This window comes from Poecile atricapillus, chromosome 1, assembly GCF_030490865.1.
Source record: "Poecile atricapillus isolate bPoeAtr1 chromosome 1, bPoeAtr1.hap1, whole genome shotgun sequence".
NCBI classification, from domain to species: Eukaryota; Metazoa; Chordata; class Aves; order Passeriformes; family Paridae; genus Poecile; species Poecile atricapillus.
Window position 1 is genome coordinate 68,768,223 of NC_081249.1, and position 21,901 is coordinate 68,790,123.

Sequence of the window (21,901 nt, forward strand, 5' to 3'; positions counted from 1 at the left end):
ACTTGTGTCTTTTTATGTATATGTTCATGTACTTGAGTATACACACTGAAGTGATCCTTAGTTAAGGATTTCTACCATGCCTCACATGGTGGAAAGTGGAAGCAAAGGGTGGAGCAGTTGGACTTCTGCAATAAAGTCTAGCTCAGGAATGCAGAGAGCCCAATACATCTTTATTATGTTTAGGTAACCTTTATATGAAAAATCATGTTTTAAAACTTCTTTTAAAAACACACAAAAAACTATAAAACCCTAAACTTTTCTCTGGAAAATTAGGATGTGGAACTAGATGATATCCATGAGTATGTGCTACTTGCAATTATTTTGATTACTCCAGTAAATAGCAGCTCCCTTGAAATGTCATTTTTTTCATGTATTTTTAATGTTTTCTTTGTGTTCACTTTTTTTTTTGCCCCCAAAGGCCTTCAGTTTTGGTCAGATTGAAGCTGATGTTTATATTCATCCAGGCTATAACTGGAAGACTACTTTGACTTTTGTCTGCGGTCTGACCTGTGTGGGTTATAAAATTGCAATACCTTCCAATCTAGGTAACCTCCTAGATACATCGTTAAATCAAATTGAGCCCTACAAAACTTGTTAATAGTAAGGAAAAAAAATTGACTGGGGATTATGAAGGGATAGAGAGTATCTATCTGCCTCTTGAAGTTGGAAAAAGTAACTGCGTATGGAACTGGTTCTCCTTTGTTAGCAGCAGCGGTAGTGTTCACTTTCAAATTGGAAGTTTTAGGCATTGCACAACATCAGTGTTTACGGACTTGGTGGTCTTGCATCAGTCTTTTAAAAGATGCCATTGAACTGTCCTAAATAATATTTTTAAATAATGCATAAATATTCTCTCTACAGAAGACATTAGAACAATTACTGACTTACATCAGAATTAAATCCAAATTTAAGTGACTAGAATTATCATTAATCATATTTGTGAGGTGGACTTCTAAGCTTCAAATATCAGCTTAATAGGAGAGGATGAAAACAAAGTGTTGGGCTTATCCAGGGGCAGCTCGTGAGACTAGATGGTAGAATGGTTACACAGACGGTACACGCTGATTTCAGTTTTAAGTTCTGGAGTCAAACATTGGGATGTGTGTCATTAAAAGATACTTTTAGGGAGACAGAGATTGAAAATATAGAAGCACACACCTTCTTCTCTCTATCTCCAACTCACGCTCTTTCCCACTTCAGAAAGAAACCCTGGAATGCTCTTCTCTGCTATTAATATATGTAAGTTCTGAAGACGGCATACAGATGCCTGTGTTAGCTTCAGCACTAGCTCCATGCACTACAGGCCAGTCAGGATATGTCACAGCAGGTTGTCCTAGTTCCTGTTTTATGGGTCCCTCCTGAGAACAGGGGCTGTAAACCACCATAGTTACCAAACCACCTCACTGTGGCTGTGCTGACCAGAGCTAATTGTTTCAGCCTGCAAGTATGAACTTCCCTTGTGGGCATTAACATTTGATGCAATTTTACTGCTGTTTCCACTCTTGTGTTCGGAATTGACTGGGTCAAAGTGGTATACTGATTGCTATAATGGTCTCTACCAAAATTTCATGTTAATCTGAGTATATCAATTTTTCTGTTCCATGTTTTAGCCACTTAATTCCTCAGTGAAAGTACACTTATTCCAACATTGAGTTGAAAGGATGAACTTTGAAAATAGCAAACTTTAATGCCACATGGCTTACTTTCTGCATTTTTTACTACCTATTTATATTAAGTCTTCTGGTCTTCTGACATGTGTTAAAGACAAATTAAAGGTCTTTTGTGTCTTGTAATTTGCACATTAGGATCACAATGGACTAAGACAATTATAATGTGCAGGGCAAAACTACCCTGACTATGGCTAGTGGGTAATCAGAGTAGGTCTTTGAGTCTCTCTGTCAGAGTGAATTCTCCTGGGGGACAGCAGGAGACAGTTTGTGATTAAAGTATATACTTGGGATGCAGTAGCCAAAATTCTAGAAGATCAGGTACTTGATCACTTGCCTTATTTCAGGTAAAGCAGTGTCTTAGTTTTCTTGTATTGCTGGGAGAGAAATTATGCTGTGGTAGAGTCTTATTTCATTAAATCATGAAAAAATATTTTGCTAATAGAACCAGTATGTTGTAAGGAGAAGTTACTCTTCTAGTTTTAAAGTCTTGTTAAAATTGATTTTCAGTGAAAATTCTTAGTTCTTAATTAGCTCCAGCAGACATGTTAGTGTGTTGTGTTTACCTCATCCCTCTCCACAAAACCTAAAAAAGCCAAATCAATCCAGAATTGTTTCAGGAATGCAAATAGCCAGGGTAGTAAAGGAAATGGTATGTAAACTTGACTGAAATCCATTGTATTTTGCTGGTTATTTATCACAGTGACTGTATTAATTTATTTTGAAGAAGTGTTTTCTAGATATTTCTTCTGAAAACAACCCTGGAGCTCATGGGAGGATATTGCCATTGTTCCTGTGTTATTTGTACTGAAGCGAGGAAATGGATGAAGTGTGACCAAGCCGTAGGATTTTAAGTTCAAGAGTGTCATGGTTTCCATAGAAACAGCTAGTTCTATCATAGCTACCAAATTAAATGCCTATAGGATTTTACCTTTTTTCCCCTTAAATGAAATTTGTTTACGCTTTCTTTTGGATTTCTCTTTCTTTTCACTTCAAGTTTCTGAAATTTGTTAACTAAATTTTTAGCAGTGCAAAGCTGCTTTAGCCATTCCTTGTTTGAGAAAGCAATTGCACATAAAACCATATTTGTTTTACTTTGTAGTAGTCTAAAGGTGTGTCATTGGAACTGGTATGAAGTTCACCTTAGCCTAGAATAAGTGACACAGGGCACTGGTGTCATGTTGGAATTGCCCTTCTTTCACAAGTGGTGTGGCTTTGAATGAGTGACGCAGATGGCAATGAAATTTCAGAGCTTTGTTCATTCACATGGACAGTTGATGTTTCTTCTCAATTTCCATGTCAATCTTTTTTTCATGATACGCAGTAAATTTATTACACGTACTGCAAGGTACTGTAGATGTAGAGCAAAGCTAAATACAGGGGTTCTGAGTGTTGCCAAGCGAAAATTTTAGGTGTTCAATTGAGGAAGCGTGGTTAAGTTACCTGTATTTCCTATAAAGTGTCTGGTGAAAATAAATGTCTAGAAGTATGATTTGTGAGAACTGTAGTTTTATTTACTTTACCAAGTGATTCTTGAAGAAGACTTCTGGATGAAGGATCTCGTGTCTCTCATTGAGAATGTCTGCATGGTTGGGCTACAAATTTTTATATTTTTGCTCTTTCTTACCTTGTGCGCCTCAGTCCCTCTACCAGCTAGTTTCTTGGCTGAGAAGGAGCTAATAATATTATTCTAGATGTGTCTCAAATTCCCAGAAAGTTCTGGAAGTCTTCAGCAGGCTGCTTGGGGAAATGATTTAGCTTCAATGTCCATGAGCTGATACAGTTAAAATCAAATGGAAGAATAAACAAAGCAGGAGTATATGTAAATGCTTTGGATTTCAAGGGGGCAGATGCTGATTAAACTAAATGTACTGGGTTAGTAATAAGGAGTGTATCTGAAGAATTTGCATGCTTGGTGTTTCTTCAGGTTGAAGAAATTAAGTTATAAAATACCTGCATGCTAGACGAGGGAAAAGATGTGAAGAGAGACTTTGAACTTGACAGACGAGTAACCATCTCGGAAAGGATGCTGAGAAGGAGCAGAGAAGAAATAATGGAATAAAATTAATGACTTATATTTATCCAAAATAGATCATGACAGATTCATCAGCCAATTTTCTCTGAAAGGAGAGTGTTTTCCACTCGAGGGAAATGCAGAGGAGGTGTGATCTGCCTGGACTTCAGTGAGTAGTTGATGTTGTGTAGGAAGGGATCAGCTGGGGAAGGCAGGGTTTGATTAAGTGTGTGACTTAGGTAGAGGAGATGGTAAAGGACAGTGTTCAGGATGTTTCAGGCTGTCAGTTGTGCTTAGTGGAATTCCTTAAAGATAATTTTGGGACAACCTGTCTTTGTAATGTTTTCATTTATGCCACTAGGACAAGGAAAATTGATATGCTGATGGAATTTGATGATGATGAATAGCATAGAAGATGATTGTGGTGTTGTGTGGAGATGGGATTATCTGAAAGACTGAATTAACAGGAACAGAATTAATTGAATTAAAATTAAAATATCTTGTGTATTATGGGTGCTTAAAAGCTGTATTTTGAAATCCAAACTTGAAAGTTTATGTCATAGGAACAACTAGGCTAGAGAAGAGCATTGTCAAATTACTGCATTGTAAATGTAAAACAGCTGTGATGTTTGTAATTGAAAATGGAGAGGCTTTTGCAGTCGATTTAAGGAGGTTCTAGTATCGTTTTATAAATCTCTGAAATACTGTGTATCATTCTAATTATGCATACTTAATAAAGTTTAATCAAAACTGAAGCAGATACGGATTAAAGTGGATTGTGGACTTGTTCACTTTGGGAAGGATTTTGAGCAATTTTCTAGCCCAAACTCCTGCTAGAAGTAGGGTCACCACTGAATTCAGACCAGATTGCTTGGGGCTTTGTTGGTTGGATCTTGAAAATCCACAAGACAAGAGCTTCCAGAGCACTGTTTTGAGATCCTCAGGATGAGAACTTTTTACCTTATCACAGTTCAGAGTCTCTTGTTTCCATTTATGATCATTGTCTGTTGGTCTTCTATCTTGGACCTCATGTAAAGAGGCCCTTCGGTAATTCAGGCATGGGAAGGCTGCTAACAGGTCCCCTCCAGGCATACCAAGCCCAGTCACCTTAATCTCTGTTAATGTGCTTCAGAATTCCAAAGACAGTGTTCCCACCAAGGGCCAGCTTTCTTACGAGGAAAACCTTTGCTTGTTAAATTTAGCTGTGTCCTTGTCTGCAGATGTAGAAGAAAGCCATCAAAACCCTAAGGTTTTTTTGGTTAAAACATGATGTGTGTGGGGCATCAGTGAGTGCAACATATTCAAGAATAAATTTAAATTGGGAATAAGAAGAAAGCACTTAGTGAAACAGCTCAGGTTCTACAACATCCTTCCAGGGCATGTAAAAACTGAAATTCTTCATTAAACTCAGGTGGGTACATTCCAGGAGTGACCTGGTATACAGAACCTGCAGATTCCTGCTGACTTGGCTTGTGTGATGCTGCTGTGATACTTAGACTGTTATTTGGGCTTGGTTCAACCTCATATGTAAATCTGGCAGAATTCAGTCACTAAAGTGGGGCTGGGGGTTTCTCTTTGGCCTAGAGCCATTAGGAAACATTAATGTATCTTTAGAGAGCCAACTTACTTCTTACAATAATGAACTTGAATAAGAAAGTAAGTGTATTGGTGGTTGAGGAAAAAACTGGGTTTTGTATGTATTTTAATCTTAAAACAGCTAAAGAAACCAGTTAGTTTAAACTTGGAGCTGCATATGATGTAGTGATATGACACTTTTCCTTCTCTGCATTTTAATTTTAAGTTGAGGAGCAATCTTAAGCTGCTACTGGAGCATAAAATTGATAACCTATTAGCTTGTTTAACTGAATAGATGAGAAGTCACTTAAACATTAAGAAATGGGATTTCCAACCTACACAATGTTTATTGATATTAAAATGACTTCCCATTTATTTACCATTAGCTGTGAAATTAGAAGTACTGTGGGATTTTGTAGGTGTGCCTTAAAGAATGAACAAACTATGCAGATGCCTAGAACAAAGAAAACACAACTTACTCTATGTCAGCATATATGTGACCCAAATTTCTCTTCCAAAAATTGTGGTCACTGTAATCTTTTCATGAATATAATTTTATTTTTGGGTGGTTTTCTGTTTGGTGGTGGGGTTTGTTGTTGTTTGCAGAATATAGTCAACACTGAAAATTTTTATTGTGTATGCAACTGATGGGGTGGTTACTGGAGTTGTGATTATGAGATTGGGGTGGGAGGGAGGTGGTGAGGTTTGCCTGCTCGAGATCACAAACAGAATGTGCTATTACATAACTGTGCAGAGGGGATGTAGTCTGCAAATTCTGTTTAATCCTTCTTCTGATACTCTGGCTGCCCTTGACTGCTTTCAACAGTAATGTTGCAGTTGATACTACAATGCAGAAGTGTGAGGATATGATCTCTATCACTTTGTTGTAGCAAAGGGCTGGAACTCCCTTTGGTGCCCCGAAAAAAAGAAAAACCATAATCAGGACAGTTGTTGTAACATCCCCATTTGAAGAGCAAACTTGTCAGGGCTATGAGAATTGCAAAAGTTTTTTATGACCAAGACACTTGACAAGAATAGGTGGAGGGGCTTTAAACATACAAGGAATACAGATACAACCTCCTTGGCAACTTTTATTATAGGAAATAGGAGACAGGATAGATTACTACAAATCCTTTCTTAACTTGAAAAACAAAAATTAGATGCTTTTGTGTCAAAATTCTTGTACCTAACCAAGATTTTTTTCTTCACTTTGAGTAATTCTGTATACATATATGCTCTCACATTTTCTTCTTTTAGTTCTGAGGTTTCTGGAATTTTGCCAGAAATATTTTTTTCACATCCCCTATAGTTTGTTTGCAAGATTAAGTAGTACAGCAGTTGCAAGTCGTTAAATTTACCAGTATTCTTGAGGGAAATAAGATTGGACTCTAAATTTAGAGGTAAGTTTGGGGATTGCTTCAAACCCTTTGGGGTAACATGATATGCAACTCAAGAATAAGATTCCTTCAAGCCGAGATTAAGAAACATAAATATATATGTGTGTGTATATATATATAGAGAGAGAGAGAAACATTCAAACTAAATGTGTCAGTGGCATGCTGTACTATAAATAAGAAGATATTCAAACCTTTCATTAGAACAGCTATTTCTTTGCACTTGATGTAACATCTGCTTGACTGACTTAAAAATTAAGTTTGGGCTTCTGCTGATATGTGATGATTTTTTTTTTTTATGAAAATATTTATCCTGCATTTTACACATACTTTGTAATATACCCTGTAAAATCATTATCTTATCTCAATATGCCTTTTGTATTTCATAGTAAGACTATAAGAAATGCTCGTCAGCAATAAGAACCTTATCTATCTAAGGCAGTTAGGGGGAAAGAAGGATCTAACATTTTTCATTCTTTTTTTTCCTGCCTCATGTTGCTTATATTGATTTTATGGTGTATATTAACTGCAAAGGTATGACTTAATCAAATTTTCCAGGAAGCCAAGTTAGCTTTGGTTATTTTTTAGTGATATTCATCTCCTTTCTGTGTTCACTTTAGTGTGTCTGGTGATCTCAAAACTCAGTAGTGAGAATAAAAAGAAATGTGTCTCCCTAATGTAATGGTAGAAGAATAACTTCACTTCTGTCTTAATGCAGTGCCATAATCAAACTGAGCAGGGCTAATCTTTTGGGGTTTTTTTAGTCATCTCCTTGTAGAATCCAAACTAGGTAGTTCTGGGAAGCAGATGATTTGGTTTTATGTCTAATGGCTAGGAAAGTGCTACGGTCTTCAAAACAGGTAACCCCCACCTAAACTACACACAGATGAAGCAAAATAAATCCTCAGATAAATTATATAAATTCAGAGTTTGGGAGCTGCTTAGCCAGAGGGACCAAGCTAAGGGAGGTGTCTTGTGAGCCAGTTAGAGTATAGGAAACAGATATTGGGAATTGGAGTGAGAGGCAAAAGGGTTGCTGGGAAAGAAGCTAAGGTGTAGGCACTGGTGCTGAAAATTTGGGGTTGGTTTGTTAGCTCTTTTAAACAGGCAGCCCATTCCAGGCACAAGTAACAGTTTCTGATTTGGTCTGAACTTCTAATTTTTGGCAGTATGTTGGTATTGTGAAGAGGTGCATTAATGCTTAAAAAATAGTTAAAAATAATGAGGTATAGAGAGAGTGGAATCAAATGCAGTATATCCCACTTCCAAAAGCTGGAGCATGGCAAACTGATGAAAAGAACTTACTTTCTACATGCACATTTTTATAGTGTCATCTGAATATGTGCTTAGTAACTGATGTGGTGCTGTTTTGCAAACCGTTGGTTAAACAGGAGAAATTACAAAGTTTTTGAGAAATTGTGTGTCTGTGAGCCTCGTATAAAGGACCTAGGTGAGAGGGAGGAGGCAGCTCAGAGAGAGCTTGTTATTGAATTCATTATGAAACAACTGTCAGATGAATTTTGATGTTTCCTGAGTCATTTAATGACAAAGGTAAGTGTAATGACATCTTGATGCTTGAATTCATTGGTGACATGAAGTGTGAAAAGTGCTTGTAATGTAGAGAGGAAGAAGAACTTTGGGGGATTTCTTAGATCCAGTGCCCAGAAATTGGGGGAAATCGGAAACATCTTTGTGATGTATAATGCTTCTTTACACCTAACGTCCTTTCTCTCTGAGGGATGGAGTAGTAGGAGTGGGATGAAATTTGGAGCCATGTGCTTTTAGGGTGATACGGCCAAGATAAAAGCTTGGAGGCTGAATAATTGAAAGGATCAAAGTAGAAAAGGGTGCAAAGTAACCGAACAAACAGCGTGGTGCAGTTATGAAGAAGGTATATGTGCTCTTGGGATACAGTCACAGAAGATGTTTCCAGCAGACAGAGGAAATTACTGGTGGTGTTATACAAGCATCTGGTGAGACATCATGTAGTACACTTGTCGTTTGTTTGAGGAGAAAATAGAAGAAATTGTGCAGAGACAGGCTCCTAGGATGAAAGGAGGTCTCACTAGAGAAAATTTGAAGAGCCTATCTAGGGTAGTCCAGCTAAAGAAACTGTATCTGTGAGTGTTGTCTATACATACACAGGTGGAGACGGTAAAGGGGGGCGAAATACTGAAACTGAAAGACAATATAAGCAAAACAACACCTGAGCATAGTCCAACTTTTTGAAGCTATAGTTTCATCACAGTAGTCAGGTTTTTGGAGTAAACAGAAACAGTAGAACTTGATTTTCTCTTTCTGCTAAATATTGGTGAAATTTGAAAATAATTCCTAAATCATTATGGAAATTTCAAAGGAAACAAAACTTTGTGTATAGCCAGATATATTCTGAATTTTATGAAGAATTGTTTTTGAAACAGCATTAATTCTCTCAGTTTCTCTCTTTCAAGTTTTTCTTATGATTTCCTGGTATGCAACAATGCTCCTGGAGTGGCTGTGTTCCTTTCTCAGAGACATCTACCACTTGGCTGCTTTCCTGGGCTAATGGGAGAACTTGTATTTTCCAAAGGGTGTTAGTAGGAGGACAGGGAGGAGAACCTAGCCTTTTATGCTCACTCTTTTTATACTTGCTACACTTTGAAACAGACACTGAATTGCTTTTAAGAGGGGTCAGTTCCTTCACTGACCTTGAAGTGTGCTGGATGATAGAGATTGTAATTTGGATACCTCCATTAGGTGCTTAAAGATAGGTAGGATGAATCCAAGCCAAAGCATTCAAGAGGCAATAGATGGTCTGTCTGAAGAGCTTCTGAAATAAGTGGAAAGTAGGCAGCTGAGGCAGGGCTCTTATGTACAGTGGATATGATGCACAGAGATTTTTTCAAGAAGTCTGGAAAACTTGGACACTGCTGTAAATTTTTCACTTGATATTTGATGTAGAAAACAGTTTACCAAATTCCAACAAAGAAAGCTTTGTTGCAACTTAACTAAAGAGAGAGCCACAGCTTGAGTGTGACTTGGAAAAAAGTATCCAAGCAGTTAGTCTGCTAAAGTCTCACTGAAGCTTGATGAAATGTGGGCTTGTAGGTCAAAGTACAAGAGCAGCTAGACTCCTGCTTGCCTTGGGCATTGCTAAGTGCTAGCTACCCAAATGTCTTTTGTGACGTTGCTAACAGTTGCTCGAGGAGCCAAAAATTAATCTCTTTTGCATTGTAAATAATGTCATAGTGAGCTCTTTATATGTGTTATTTTAATGCTATATGGAAAATAAATTCTATTCAGTAATTTGCAAATAGAAGAGAGGAAAATTATGGCTGAAGGTGTTGGTGATTATATGGAGGAAATTAATGAAAGAAAAATTATGGTGTGATGTCATTACTGTGTTGCATGTGGACCTCACTTTGCTTATGGTGAAAGACAGTAAGACAGGGGGGAAAGTTTTCAATTCAGAAGACTCGCAGAGGGAGTCAGGAAGGCAGCTTTGTGGCGGCTGGGAGCAAGGAAGGATGTTCCTCCTGACTCCCTGGCATTTTGTAGGAGATGCACTGGCTGAGATTGGGAGGGAGCATTCTAGGGCTTTTTTTTAGGCTCACAGGCTATTCAGGTGCAGATTTTGACATTTTAATTCTCTCTGTTTAAGTTAATTTTTCAGGTTTATATTTTTCCTCTTCATTCAGGAGCTAATGTTGCTTATGTGTCATTGCTAGAGTATGTTTCTACCTTATTGAAAGCTATTTTTTACTGGCACAGTTGCTTCAGTCACCAACAGAACCTTCTGGTGTTTATAATCAAAAATACCAGCTGTTAATATAATCTTCCTAGATTATGGGTTTGTGAACAACATTTTATTGACCTCTTTGACCCTCTTTTTAACATATGTTAACATGTTAAATTGTTTTCTCAAATAATTTGGATCAGCCTTCCAAAACCAATAACAGTTTTTAGTAACTGTAAAAAATAAATAATTTAACTCGTCTCTGTAAACTTTCCTAATACTGATGTTTTGGGTTTTTTTACCAGATAAATTTGCGCCTCATCTTGGTAAGCGGGAAAACAAAAGAGTTCCTGTTTTCACCGAATGACTCTGCTGCAGATATTGCAAAACATGTGTATGACAACTGGCCAATGGGTGAGTAGCAGTGTGGCTTTGGCTTTTTAACTGGCGAGCGAGGAGCTTCCCTGTCTATTCAGACTAAAGTGTCAGTAAACTGATCTCTTGCTCAACATTCAAATTAATTACGTCTATTCACTATCTGGACAAAGGTTTATATAGAAATTCAGGTGTTCTGCCTTCTTTTTCACAGTTCCTTCAGTTGGGCAGATTTGTAGATGTCAGGACTATTTCCTACTTTATTTCTAAAATTTGTTTCCCCAAACTGAAGTACCTCTTTCCCCCTATCTTTAGACATTTTCCTTTATCGATCGAGTTAGCAGATCTAGTAAGTGTGAGGAAATGTTGGAGATACAAAACCTCTTACATGAGGACAGTTAAAATAAAGCATGGGAAGTCACAGGAATGCATTAGTGAAATTGAGTCTGAAGTACTTTTTCCTTACTGCCTTATCTTGGGAAGGATCTGCAATACTGATATTTTTCCCGGAGAAAAACAAATATAAAAGCCCATTTTAAGAGACATTAGAAGAGTGGATGCTGTTTGTGTAAATATACTTGGTGTCATACAGGAATACTGGCTTCAGAAAATGGACTTGAGAACTTAAGATGTGTATTCACATATGTGAATAGTTCCCCAAAACAAAGTGCTTCTGTTCTCCCTGACTATGATTTCATGGGAAAATAGCCAAAACACAGACATAGCATTACATACGATGAAAGAAAATGCTTCTTTTGGTACAGGACTTCATTTGGGTTACTGTTTTGATGTTAAAAAGACTACTATTTAGGCAAACTAAAACATTGCACTATCTGTTTCTGTGGTGCCTTTGTCAAAGACATATGGTGGATGATAGTTTATGCCAAAAAGTTAATGATGATAATCAGTATTTTAGGCCTTAAACTGGTCTTTGAGGTCAGGAAAAAAGTTCAGTTTGCTGTTTGATTTGCTGGGATGCAGTATTATGTATTTAGTAAAATATGTAATGAAGAAGGAATTTTTAAGTCCTCTGAAGTATTAGATACAGATGTAAAATGCTTTAAAAAATAGGTTAACATAGCGTCTGTGCTGTACATATTTTAATGTGTGTGTATAACTTAACTGTTATAACCAAATGTTCTTTGTGTACATTTATCTGAATTGGTAGAGGCACAACTGGATTTTTTTTCTTTACTCAAGTTTATGCCTGTGAACATGTGAGGTCATGTTCACAGTCTTGTGAAGAGCTTGAAAGTTGCAGATTGTGAGTTTAGAGTTGGGAAGAAACACAGACTTTAAAATCTCTTCTTTAAAAAAAAGTAGAACCAGACATGGAAACCTCAGTTCAAATACCTGCTGTCCTGAGGGAGTACTCTAAATTTTGATGAATATTTAATTGCCTTTGCAAAGAAGAATAGTCTCAATTTAAAAGAAAAAACCCAAAACAATCTCACTTCAGAATAGCATGTAGATTTTCACAAACATTAGCCCACTTGCTGTTTTCAGACTGAGAGTGCTCCTCTTTGCCACAGGACTGATAAATCTTGATGAGGACTAATGTTGCCTTGAAACAGATGTTACAATGGTTTTTACCACTGTTTTGACTTGTCATTATCTTGTGGGGGGAAAAAAAAAGGAGTAAAATAACCTCTGTCACATGCTGGCAGGATTAAGGGAAACCTCACCCCACCTCTTCTGGCAATTGTTGTTAATTAAGTATTTCTAAACTTGCAGTAGAAAATGCCAAATTTATTTTAATGCATATCATCTAGATAGGTTACCTGTTCTCTTCTTACCCTCCCCCTTTTCTTCTAAAATATTAACTTTTTTCTTGTACAGCAATTATCTGAACTTTTTTTTTTTAAAAAAAGGTAGGTTCATTGAGTCCTTGGCTCATTTAGTCATCGGTGGAAATTAAAATTTGAATTCATGTCAGAAAGAAATGTTTCAGACTTCCAGCCAAGAAGCAGAAATTAAAAGGATGGGTAACTTGGCAGCTTAACAGTGAGAAAATACCTGTGCCAAAATCTAGTCTGTCTTCTTTTGGTTGTGGTTTTACATCATTATGGCACTGTCAACTGGCTGAATTTCTCCTCTTTACAGCAACAGTATAGTGGAGTTCAGACTGTATGGAGTAAAAAATAAAACAAAACTGTTATGGTAGCAGTGTGATAATTCAGGTCCTTGATGTAGTCTACTTCACAGCACAGCAGAACGGACATGTGCTTGAACAGCAAGACAATTGAATCAGACCCTAAGTGGAAATACTTGAAATTCAAATAGCTTTGGTTGCCTAATTTGATCTAATCATATAAATCAGGCACATGGGAGCACCTGGGAGTGTTGTAGCTTCTGCTGTTGGTAGCAGCCTTGCTCCTGCCACGGTCTGGGGCTGAGATGGCTCCTGCTGCCCAGTCTCTGCCTGCTTGCTTTTTGCACCAGATGCCTCTCCTCAACACTCTGCAGCTGTGGCTTTTGTTTTAAATGCGAAGCCCTTCTACCCTTTTCAGTTCTTCTCCTTTTGTGGTGCCAGTTGCTATTGCCTGTATGTTAATTGTGTGTTCCCAGTGAACAGGTTGGTTTCTGTGGCTTGTCCTGATCCCTTGCTGAATATTCATTTTGTTATATAAACCCTACAAAAACAGAGAGAACATTTGTGAACAACTGATGCCAGATATCTGGTCATCTAAGAAACATCTAAGACACTCTATTCCCAGAGAGACCATTTAAATTCAACATTTCAAGGCTTTATGATACTTGTTCTGAAAGCAAAGTGCATATTTATTTGTTCTTCATATTGTGACAGGGAATGGAAAAAGAGTAGGAAAAGACCATTAAAGCTTATAATTTATTTATGATGGCTTAAGTATTATAGGAAGATGCATGCTTGCTTTTTTTTTAACCACTGTTTACCACATAAAAACATTCACGGATGGCTCCTTAAAATGTATTGGTGGGTGTCTGCTCTGAGAGAGCCTCTGTTCCGGCTCTGTGGTGGCAGTCAGGGGCTGCTCAGGTCACTGCCCCCTCCAGACATGGAACTGGTTGGATCTGGCCATCATCGAACGGCGCTGAGCTGCCTCCCGAGCTTTTTTTCAGTGCTGTGATCTCAGAGTCCTGTTTCAAGTGACCCATCACATGTGCGCTCTCTCTCTGTGTGGCAGCTTCCCGTTGCTGGAGAACAGCTCCAGTTAGTCAATTAGCTGGTGACGAGGAGTGTGGCTTGGGAAACTTCAGAATGGCCTGCATATCAACAATCAGAAAGCAATTATGAAAGCATGTATGAAATATTTTCTTTAGGACTTGTGTATGTGCTAAATATATCCTGCAGTCTGTGACATCAGTAATATTTATACTTGCAGACATAAAATTACGTGTTTCAATGTGCAGTGTCAAATAATAAATTCAACTATAGATTTCAGGAGTGCTGGCCTTGAATTATCTTCCTGTACCTTCAGCCTGTGTTCTCTCTTTAGTGTTCCTGATTTTCTTCCTGGGTAAAGGTGAGAGAAATGACAAAAGATGTTTTTATTACAGTGTAACTGTGGAAATTCTCTCTTTCTTCAGATTGGGAAGAAGAACAAGTCAGCAGTCCAAATATCTTGCGGCTTATTTATCAAGGGAGGTTTCTTCACGGCAATGTGACATTAGGAGGTATGAAAATAATTTTCACTATACATATTACACTTAGGCAAAGGGGATATTTATTTACAGTTCAGTAAATACTACTTTACTGTTCAAGATCACAGGATGGCATGCTTTATACTGTTTTTCTTGTGCAGAGTGACATTGTGCTTTATTGCATATTTTTCCATCTTGTTAACACGAGTTGTTAACTTTGTGAGGTACCACCTGCTAAGTAAAGTCTCCTCTCACACAAAGAAACTGTAGCGCTGCTTTTATTTGTTGTCTCTCTAAATGGAATATTTTGTTCCACCTCTCTTACCACATTTGCAGGACAAGCTACTTAATAAATATCTGAAGTATTTTAAAATGCTTGATAAACTTTATGATAATTAGGCAAACAATACTTTAAATCTTAGTGCAACGCAGGAAGACACCCTATGAATGAGAATGAGGGGAAGCATTCTTGCTGTCCAGTGCTCTCCCAGGGATACAATTGCATAGTTATGTGAAAACAACAGTAAATGGCTTCACTTCGTTTGCTAAGGAAATGCAATTCAACTGTGCCCCCTCGTGGCAACTGTTTTCCCACAATTACGCATTTTGGTGGGAACCCTTGATAGAGGTGTGACACACATTTGTTAAGTCGTCTCTCCTTTTGTAGGTAGCATTTGCCATTAGAAATACCAGTTGTATCAATGACTAAACAATATGAGACTTTCCAATCTGTGCAAGTTTAAAAACAAATTAATGCTTCTACTTTGTATGTTCAAATTATGCTTTGGTACCTGAATGCAGTACAGAAAGGAGAATGTAATATAATACAAAATCACCAATGAATTTTGAAGTTAAGAGGAATCTTAAATTAATATTTCTGGACTGCTTATGGTGATGCTTCATGTAGAATTGACTGGGATGATATAGCAATTGATTCACTTTTTTACCATTCCTGGTGTTGCCTAGTGATGTACTTATAGATTTACTCTCCACGTATATAAATTTTTAATGCTTCTATATATACAAACAAGATCATTGTCAGCTCAGCTGGAAGAACTCTGAAATTTTTATTCACTCTTTAATTTGTATTTTTACCAGGTGACAGTGAGTGCAGCTAGTAGCAGTTGGAGTAGAGTTGAAAGACAAATGTTAAGTCTTGGATCATCTCTGCAATTAAAGATGCTAGTCTTACCCTACATTTCCAGGCAAGGATAGCTAACTGGGATTTACTTTGCCATTCATCTGAGTGTTGCTCTTTACCACCAGCATTTTTTCCCTTTAGTGACATTTGTCTAAATCTGAAAAAATGTTGAATATTTGTTTAATATATTTAATATTATATTTAATTAGTTAAGCTGAAAAATAGTAGCTGCATGCTGCTGACTCTTGCATTAACTTCGGTCTGTGAATTTTGAACACTTACTTGGGTTCAGGGCATTTTAGTTCATTCTTAATCGTTCATGCGTTGTGATTTAATCATCATATTTTTACCCCAAGGATCTTACATGTATATTAGTGTTTTTCAAAAATATTTTTGTTGCTGTATTGTTTTAAGAAAAAGAATCCCTAAAACATTGGCTTAACTTCAGCACTAATGAAGTTATCAGGAGTAAGATAACTCACAGCTGAAAGGGGAATAGGAATTCATGAAACAGACTGAAAAGACTCTTACTTCAGTTTGTGTTGTTCATTAGAGGTAACCTTAAGTGAACTAGTTACCTTTAAAAGGGAGGTGGAGTGGGGGAGGTTTCTTGCTAAGCACAATATTTATGTTGTTTCTTATTCTATTCTAATACACTTTCATTAAACTTTTCTAGCTGCAGTTCTCTTTGACTGAGTTATAGCACTTAGTATTGTATTTGTTTTAGGTGATTAGGAAATATTGACTGGAATTTGGACCTCCTGAATCATCCAGAGAAACAAAAGTTTCCAAGGAAACAGTTTGTTGTTTTCTTTTTTAACTGGAGTTCATTTTTTTCACTTTTACCTTACATGCCTGTGTAGTGGGTTATGAATTTGAGACTCAAATTCATAAGCTCAAATCAATAAACCAAGAGGCCTCAAAAATGAGAAATTGATAAGAAAAAGTGCTTTTGAGTGAAAAACTTTATTTTCAAGAAATCATCCATTTTGATACCTGCTCTGAATGGCTTGTCACTACAAGAACAGCAGAGCTAATGGCACTGGAAGCAGTGTAGAAGAGACACCTCTGTAAAGCTGCACCGCTCTTGCCTGCGGTTCTTGAGCCACACTGTTTTGTTATGTCCTGCCTGTGCAGAGGGCTGGGGAGTTGGCTAGCAAGGCAGAGTCTGTTGTTCAGCTTCCAGCAGGAAATTTAATCCTTTAGCTAAATATTTGTTCTGCAGTTTGCATTTCAAATAGTATTAATTAGGGAAGTAATACATAATCAACAGTTCGCCATTTCTTGGTAGATAATAGTAATCAGCAGCATTTGCTTCCTTATTTACTGGGAAAGGGAAGTCAACCCACCATGTGCCATCCACATTCTAAAAGGGAGTGAAAAGTAAGTTTTGATGATAGAAAATACAGAACAACAATAGAATTGAACCGTTAGGAAAGGAAATAAATACCATTTTAGTGCAAGTGAGAGAAAGGGGTGAGAGCACAAAGAGAAGAGCAAGAAAGGATTTCTGAGTATAGGCTGCTCAGGTGCTGTCATAGTGCTCCAAGCAAGGAGCTGGAAATTTCTATCAAGAACTTGTGTAAACTATGCAAAGTACTAGTTGAAATCAGTTAATATAAATATTAGCATTGTTCTACTTGATTACTGTAAATAGTTAATCTCCACAACTCATTAATCAAGTCTCCTGAATTGTGTTGATATTATGAAAGATGTTCCTCATGTTATTATTTTGTAATTCAAGGGTTTATGTTAAGAAGACAATCCTTTCCCATGGAGTTTGCGAAGAGCATGTTAACAATCAGAATTTTCAGTTGTATCATGGTATTAAGTATCCAAAATACATCATCTTTGTCAGAATTCAAGCTGTCAATATCTTCTAGTTGCAGGCACAGGCAGTGCTGCAAGTAAACTAAGCAACTTTGAATTTGCCTTTCCATAGAGATGGCTTTTCCCAAAGTACAGCTGCGTTAAAGAATCTCGTGGAATTCTATATCAGTTTGTGTGCTTACACCTGTGTTTGAACCTGTATTTTAATCATAATTTGCATTTTTAAAAATAAATATGTAGGCAATGAACATGATTTAATTGTGGTGTTGTAGTGAGGCTTTTTATTAGTGAATCTTTAATCTATGCTGTAGTGATTAAAACAGAGACGCATTTGTCACTTCAGTTGCCTTCAGGTTTATTGGCCATTCCTTATTCATTTATTCACTTAAAATGCCATTTCACCGTATGTGAAAATAAAAGTTGTAATTTGAGTTTGATAGGACAAAGTCTACTCAAATCAGAATTATTTGTGTATTAAGGATTAAATTCTTGTTAAATTCATCGCTGACTTTTTTCCAGTATAAGGTGGGAAGGACAGAACTTAGATCATCTTTGCCTTCTATTTTTTAGAAAAACAATCAAGGAAGATACTCCAAGTATACAGTGTATTTGTATACTTAAATTGGAATGTAAAAATTATCATTTTTGTTTCAGACACAAGCAGAATGAATTGTGGAAAGAACAATTTTTTAAAATTTTGTGTTACTAAAGCTCACAAAGGCAGCTTTGTGAGAACTACTTTAAATCTGATTTTTTTCACATGCAGCTGATGTTACAGATTAATATTAAAAGGCAAGATGCAGACATTTTGTATTTTGAAAAATCTGTGTCATGGATCAAAATGTTTTAGGAAAATCTGTTTTGCAGTAGAGGCTTAGTGTTTTGATATTTCAGGCATAACAATTTGGTGGCTGCATTAGCAACTTTTTGGCATCCTTATTATTAAAGAGTGCTTAACACCTGAGTCTTGGCATGAATGTCTACTTCACTTTTTTACTCAAAAGAGAAGGGCTAAGTTTCCTAATAGGAGTATGATGTCTTTAAGAATTCAATGCTCTAAGTGACTACTGTCATGCCCTGTGTCCCTGATTTACCAAACTTCAACCAGTAAGCAGTTCAAACCTAGCAGTATGAACTTATAGGTGCTAATCCAATTATAGTTAGTTTCAACTGGGTATTTTGGAGAAAAAAGGCTAATATAATTGTTAATAACTCTCCCTTTCTCCTCTTGCAGCATTAAAACTTCCTTTTGGCAAAACAACAGTGATGCATTTGGTGGCTAGAGAGACACTGCCAGAACCAAACTCTCAAGGTAGGCTGGGCACTAGAGGAGTTTCTTACTCGAGTAATGGCAAAGTGGTCAGGTCTCTTACAGGCTTTTTGAGTATTTCATAGTAGAGAAAAGTCAAGTCATTGTACACTTTTGTGAAGAGGGTAATGGAATGCTTTTATACATGTTTGTAGAAAACTAAGAAATTAACTTTCTGGTTTAGCATTTTTATATAGTGCAGAAACTTACTCAGACATTAAAAGCTCTTGTTTTTATTGTGAAAAACTATTCCTGATTTATTTTTCAGTTATGTATGTGTAACAATAAATAATATTTTACTGGAAATAATTAAGAACAGACTTTTAATAAGCATACTCTCACACAGAAAAAAAGCCTCATTGCTTTAGAAAAGGAATGTAAGTAAAATAAGTTCCCTCTTCTTTGCAGGTCAAAGGAACCGTGAAAAAACTGGAGAAAGCAATTGCTGTGTAATCCTGTAAACCCTGTTAGCTTTACCTGCTAAGTGTGATGTAATATAGTCTTTGTCTTTCATGCTGCTGGAATAGAAGAGGCCCTACCTTGCTTCAAACACCTGTAGGAAGAGCCTGTCTGTAAATCCATGGAACTGAAATAATACACGAACACTGTCTCATTAGTCTTTTTTTAAAAAAAAAGTGAAAGATCTATGAACACTTTAATTATTTTTTTCAATTCCTCCTTTTTGTTTGTTGAATAATCTTACAGTACATCACTTTTTGAAAGAATTCAGTCGCCAGAAAGGTTTATGTTCTTTTCCATAGCAGGAATCTTTTTGCTACCACAAAAATCTGCATTAACCGGATCTAACCAGTCAAGCTTTCTAGATGCAATTTGCACTAAATATGGTTGACAGTATATTTCTCATCAACAATCTCTAACAATATTTGAGACATCTAGTAATAACCCACAATGTATAATGCAACACTGGAAAATAGTATATTAATAATTAAAACAAATCTCACTTATGGCCAAATCAAAGGAAAAACTGTTAAGTCAATTCTACCTAAGTCAACCTCGGTGGCCAAACTGGCACAGAATACTAACTAAACCAAGTCTAAGTATATATATTTTCACTACAACAAAGAAAAAATACTATGTGCCTGTAATTTAAAAGCACTCTGTAGAGGGCTGATGAAACTGATTTTTTTGTTACTGTGTGCACTCCAATCGTGTGTTAGTTGAGTGCTTATTCAGACAGCACAAACAAGTGCAGAGAGTGCATTTCCTAGCCTTAATATGGGAGGGGTAGTTTCCTGTAGTTCATAGGCTTTTATTATTGTGCATAAACGTTAGAAAACATCATTTACTGATCAATTTTATGTATTTGAATATTGGCAATTGGTGTTTTTCAGTCATTTTTCTCATCTGTACCTTAGACTCCAGTGTCATGCTTACTCATTAGAGATTTCAAAAAGAATTATTAAAATTTAAAAAGCAAAAAGAAAAACTTCTGCCACAGTACTAGTTTTTTTTTCTTTACGTAATCTGCATTTGGTATTAGTGCTTGCAATGGTATTAAAATCAGAAAGCTGATTTTTGAAGGCATACATAATTGAAAAGGATGCCATTCTTTTATTTCATATCAATAATTTAAATGTTGATATGCTAAAGAAGTTTGCACAGCACTAAAGCATGAGCTAGTTTCATCTAAACCTGTAAAAAATAAAAATAAATAAAAATTAAAAAATATAAAAGATTTTATATTTTTTCACTGGGGAGGAATTCTTCCTGGGTGAAATTACAAATATGTGTAGAATATATTTAATAAAAATCTTATAAAATACATAACTATAGAAGTTAAATATAGATTGGCGTGTAGTATAATAGAACAATATTCCATATAAATAGCTTTAGCCTTTAAAAAACTGAGTCACAGGTTGACATTGTGTTCTGTACTTAAGTGTCCACAACTCTTACAGATGTTCTGTGTAATCGTTTTTCCGAATGATTGGCATCATTCAGATGTAAACAGGTTATTTTATTCATTGTTACTGCTTTGATGAAATGCTTTATATGCAGTAGATTTACAAAAATATTGTTCATACTGATCAGAATTAAATTTGTATAGAGCAGAGTTTTAAAACAAATTGTAAATAGCACTAAACATTTTCTTTCTGCAACCTGTACTGATAGACACTTCTGTAAACTAAATAAAAGAATATTGTAGTGCATTTCAGTGGTGTTTCAAGGGTTGTAATTGGGTCTGAACTGCTTTGAATAGCACTTCTTAATCTGGAAGTAAGGACTCCATTTTATTTATTTTTTAAAAAGGAGGGGCACAAAGCCTGCTGAAAAATGCTAATGGGATTTATCACTTCAATATTTGTTTTCCTTTCACTTCATAAGTGGCCTGGAAGTCTTTTTTTTCTGTTGAAGAGGAATGTGAGTTTGAGCAGTTGTAAATGTGCAGCTCTGTCACACCCTTGAGTGCCTCACACACCCATACTGTGAGTTTTTGCAGTCTTCATTTCCTGATACGTACCCCTTGAGGTGCTGAGAACTGAGGTGACACCATTATGTGCTCATTACCAAAATGAATCTTGGAAGGGGGCATTTCCTTCTACTCTGCAATGTGGTTGCTAAATAAGAAGCTGTAGGGACACAAACCTTCTTCTTGAAAAAGACAGAAGTGTGATAGACTTCCCTTTTCCAAAACGCTGACCACCCAAATAACAGACTTAGATGGGAAATGGCTATGACAGCAAAAGAAAAAGAAATGGTCTGAGACAGGACATGCTCAGTTAGTTAAACAAGTCTTTCAAATGTATTGATTTTGAAAAAACGAATGCATGAGATGTAATCCTGGGTTGAAAGAGTAGCCAGGTATTTAAAACAGATTGAAGACATGAAAATCCAGAAGCTTTGAGTTAAAGTATTTGGTGAGGTTCTGTAGCAAAGTATGTGGAGTTCTCTTTGGTTAAGATGAATAAGATGCATAAATGCACATGTCCAAGCAAATCCGTAAATACTGCCTGGCATTTGAAGCATGCCAAAATGACTCCTGCAGAAAGTGGTTAGAACATTTTGCCTGTATTTTCCCACCAGTTGTCAGAGTTCTGCCCTTGGAAGAGTATTTCTGTTGTGGTGTGAGGTGGGTGGAAAACTGGGGCAGGGGGATTGCTAAAAGATGTGTGCATTTTTCCTTGTGTGCTTTGTATTGTGGTTTGTGTATTTGCCAAAACAAAAACTGTAGTTCTTAATCCCACATTTCCCAGCCTTGCTAAAGCTCATGCATATGCTTCTCTTATACTTTGATTGGA

General features: G+C 36.6%; 1 protein-coding gene across 1 annotated transcript in view; it reads left to right on the plus strand.

Moving 5' to 3' along the window:
- UBL3 (ubiquitin like 3) overlaps window positions 1–20,812 on the plus strand; it is a 56,241-nt gene extending 35,429 nt beyond the window's left edge. Inside the window, exons 2-5 of the mRNA XM_058848460.1 lie at window positions 10,671–10,779; window positions 14,308–14,394; window positions 18,567–18,644; window positions 19,050–20,812. Of these exons, the coding sequence (XP_058704443.1) occupies window positions 10,671–10,779; window positions 14,308–14,394; window positions 18,567–18,644; window positions 19,050–19,102 (327 nt within the window). The 3' untranslated portion in view covers window positions 19,103–20,812. The remainder of the gene's footprint in view (window positions 1–10,670; window positions 10,780–14,307; window positions 14,395–18,566; window positions 18,645–19,049) is intronic.
- Window positions 20,813–21,901: the final 1,089 nt, after the last annotated feature.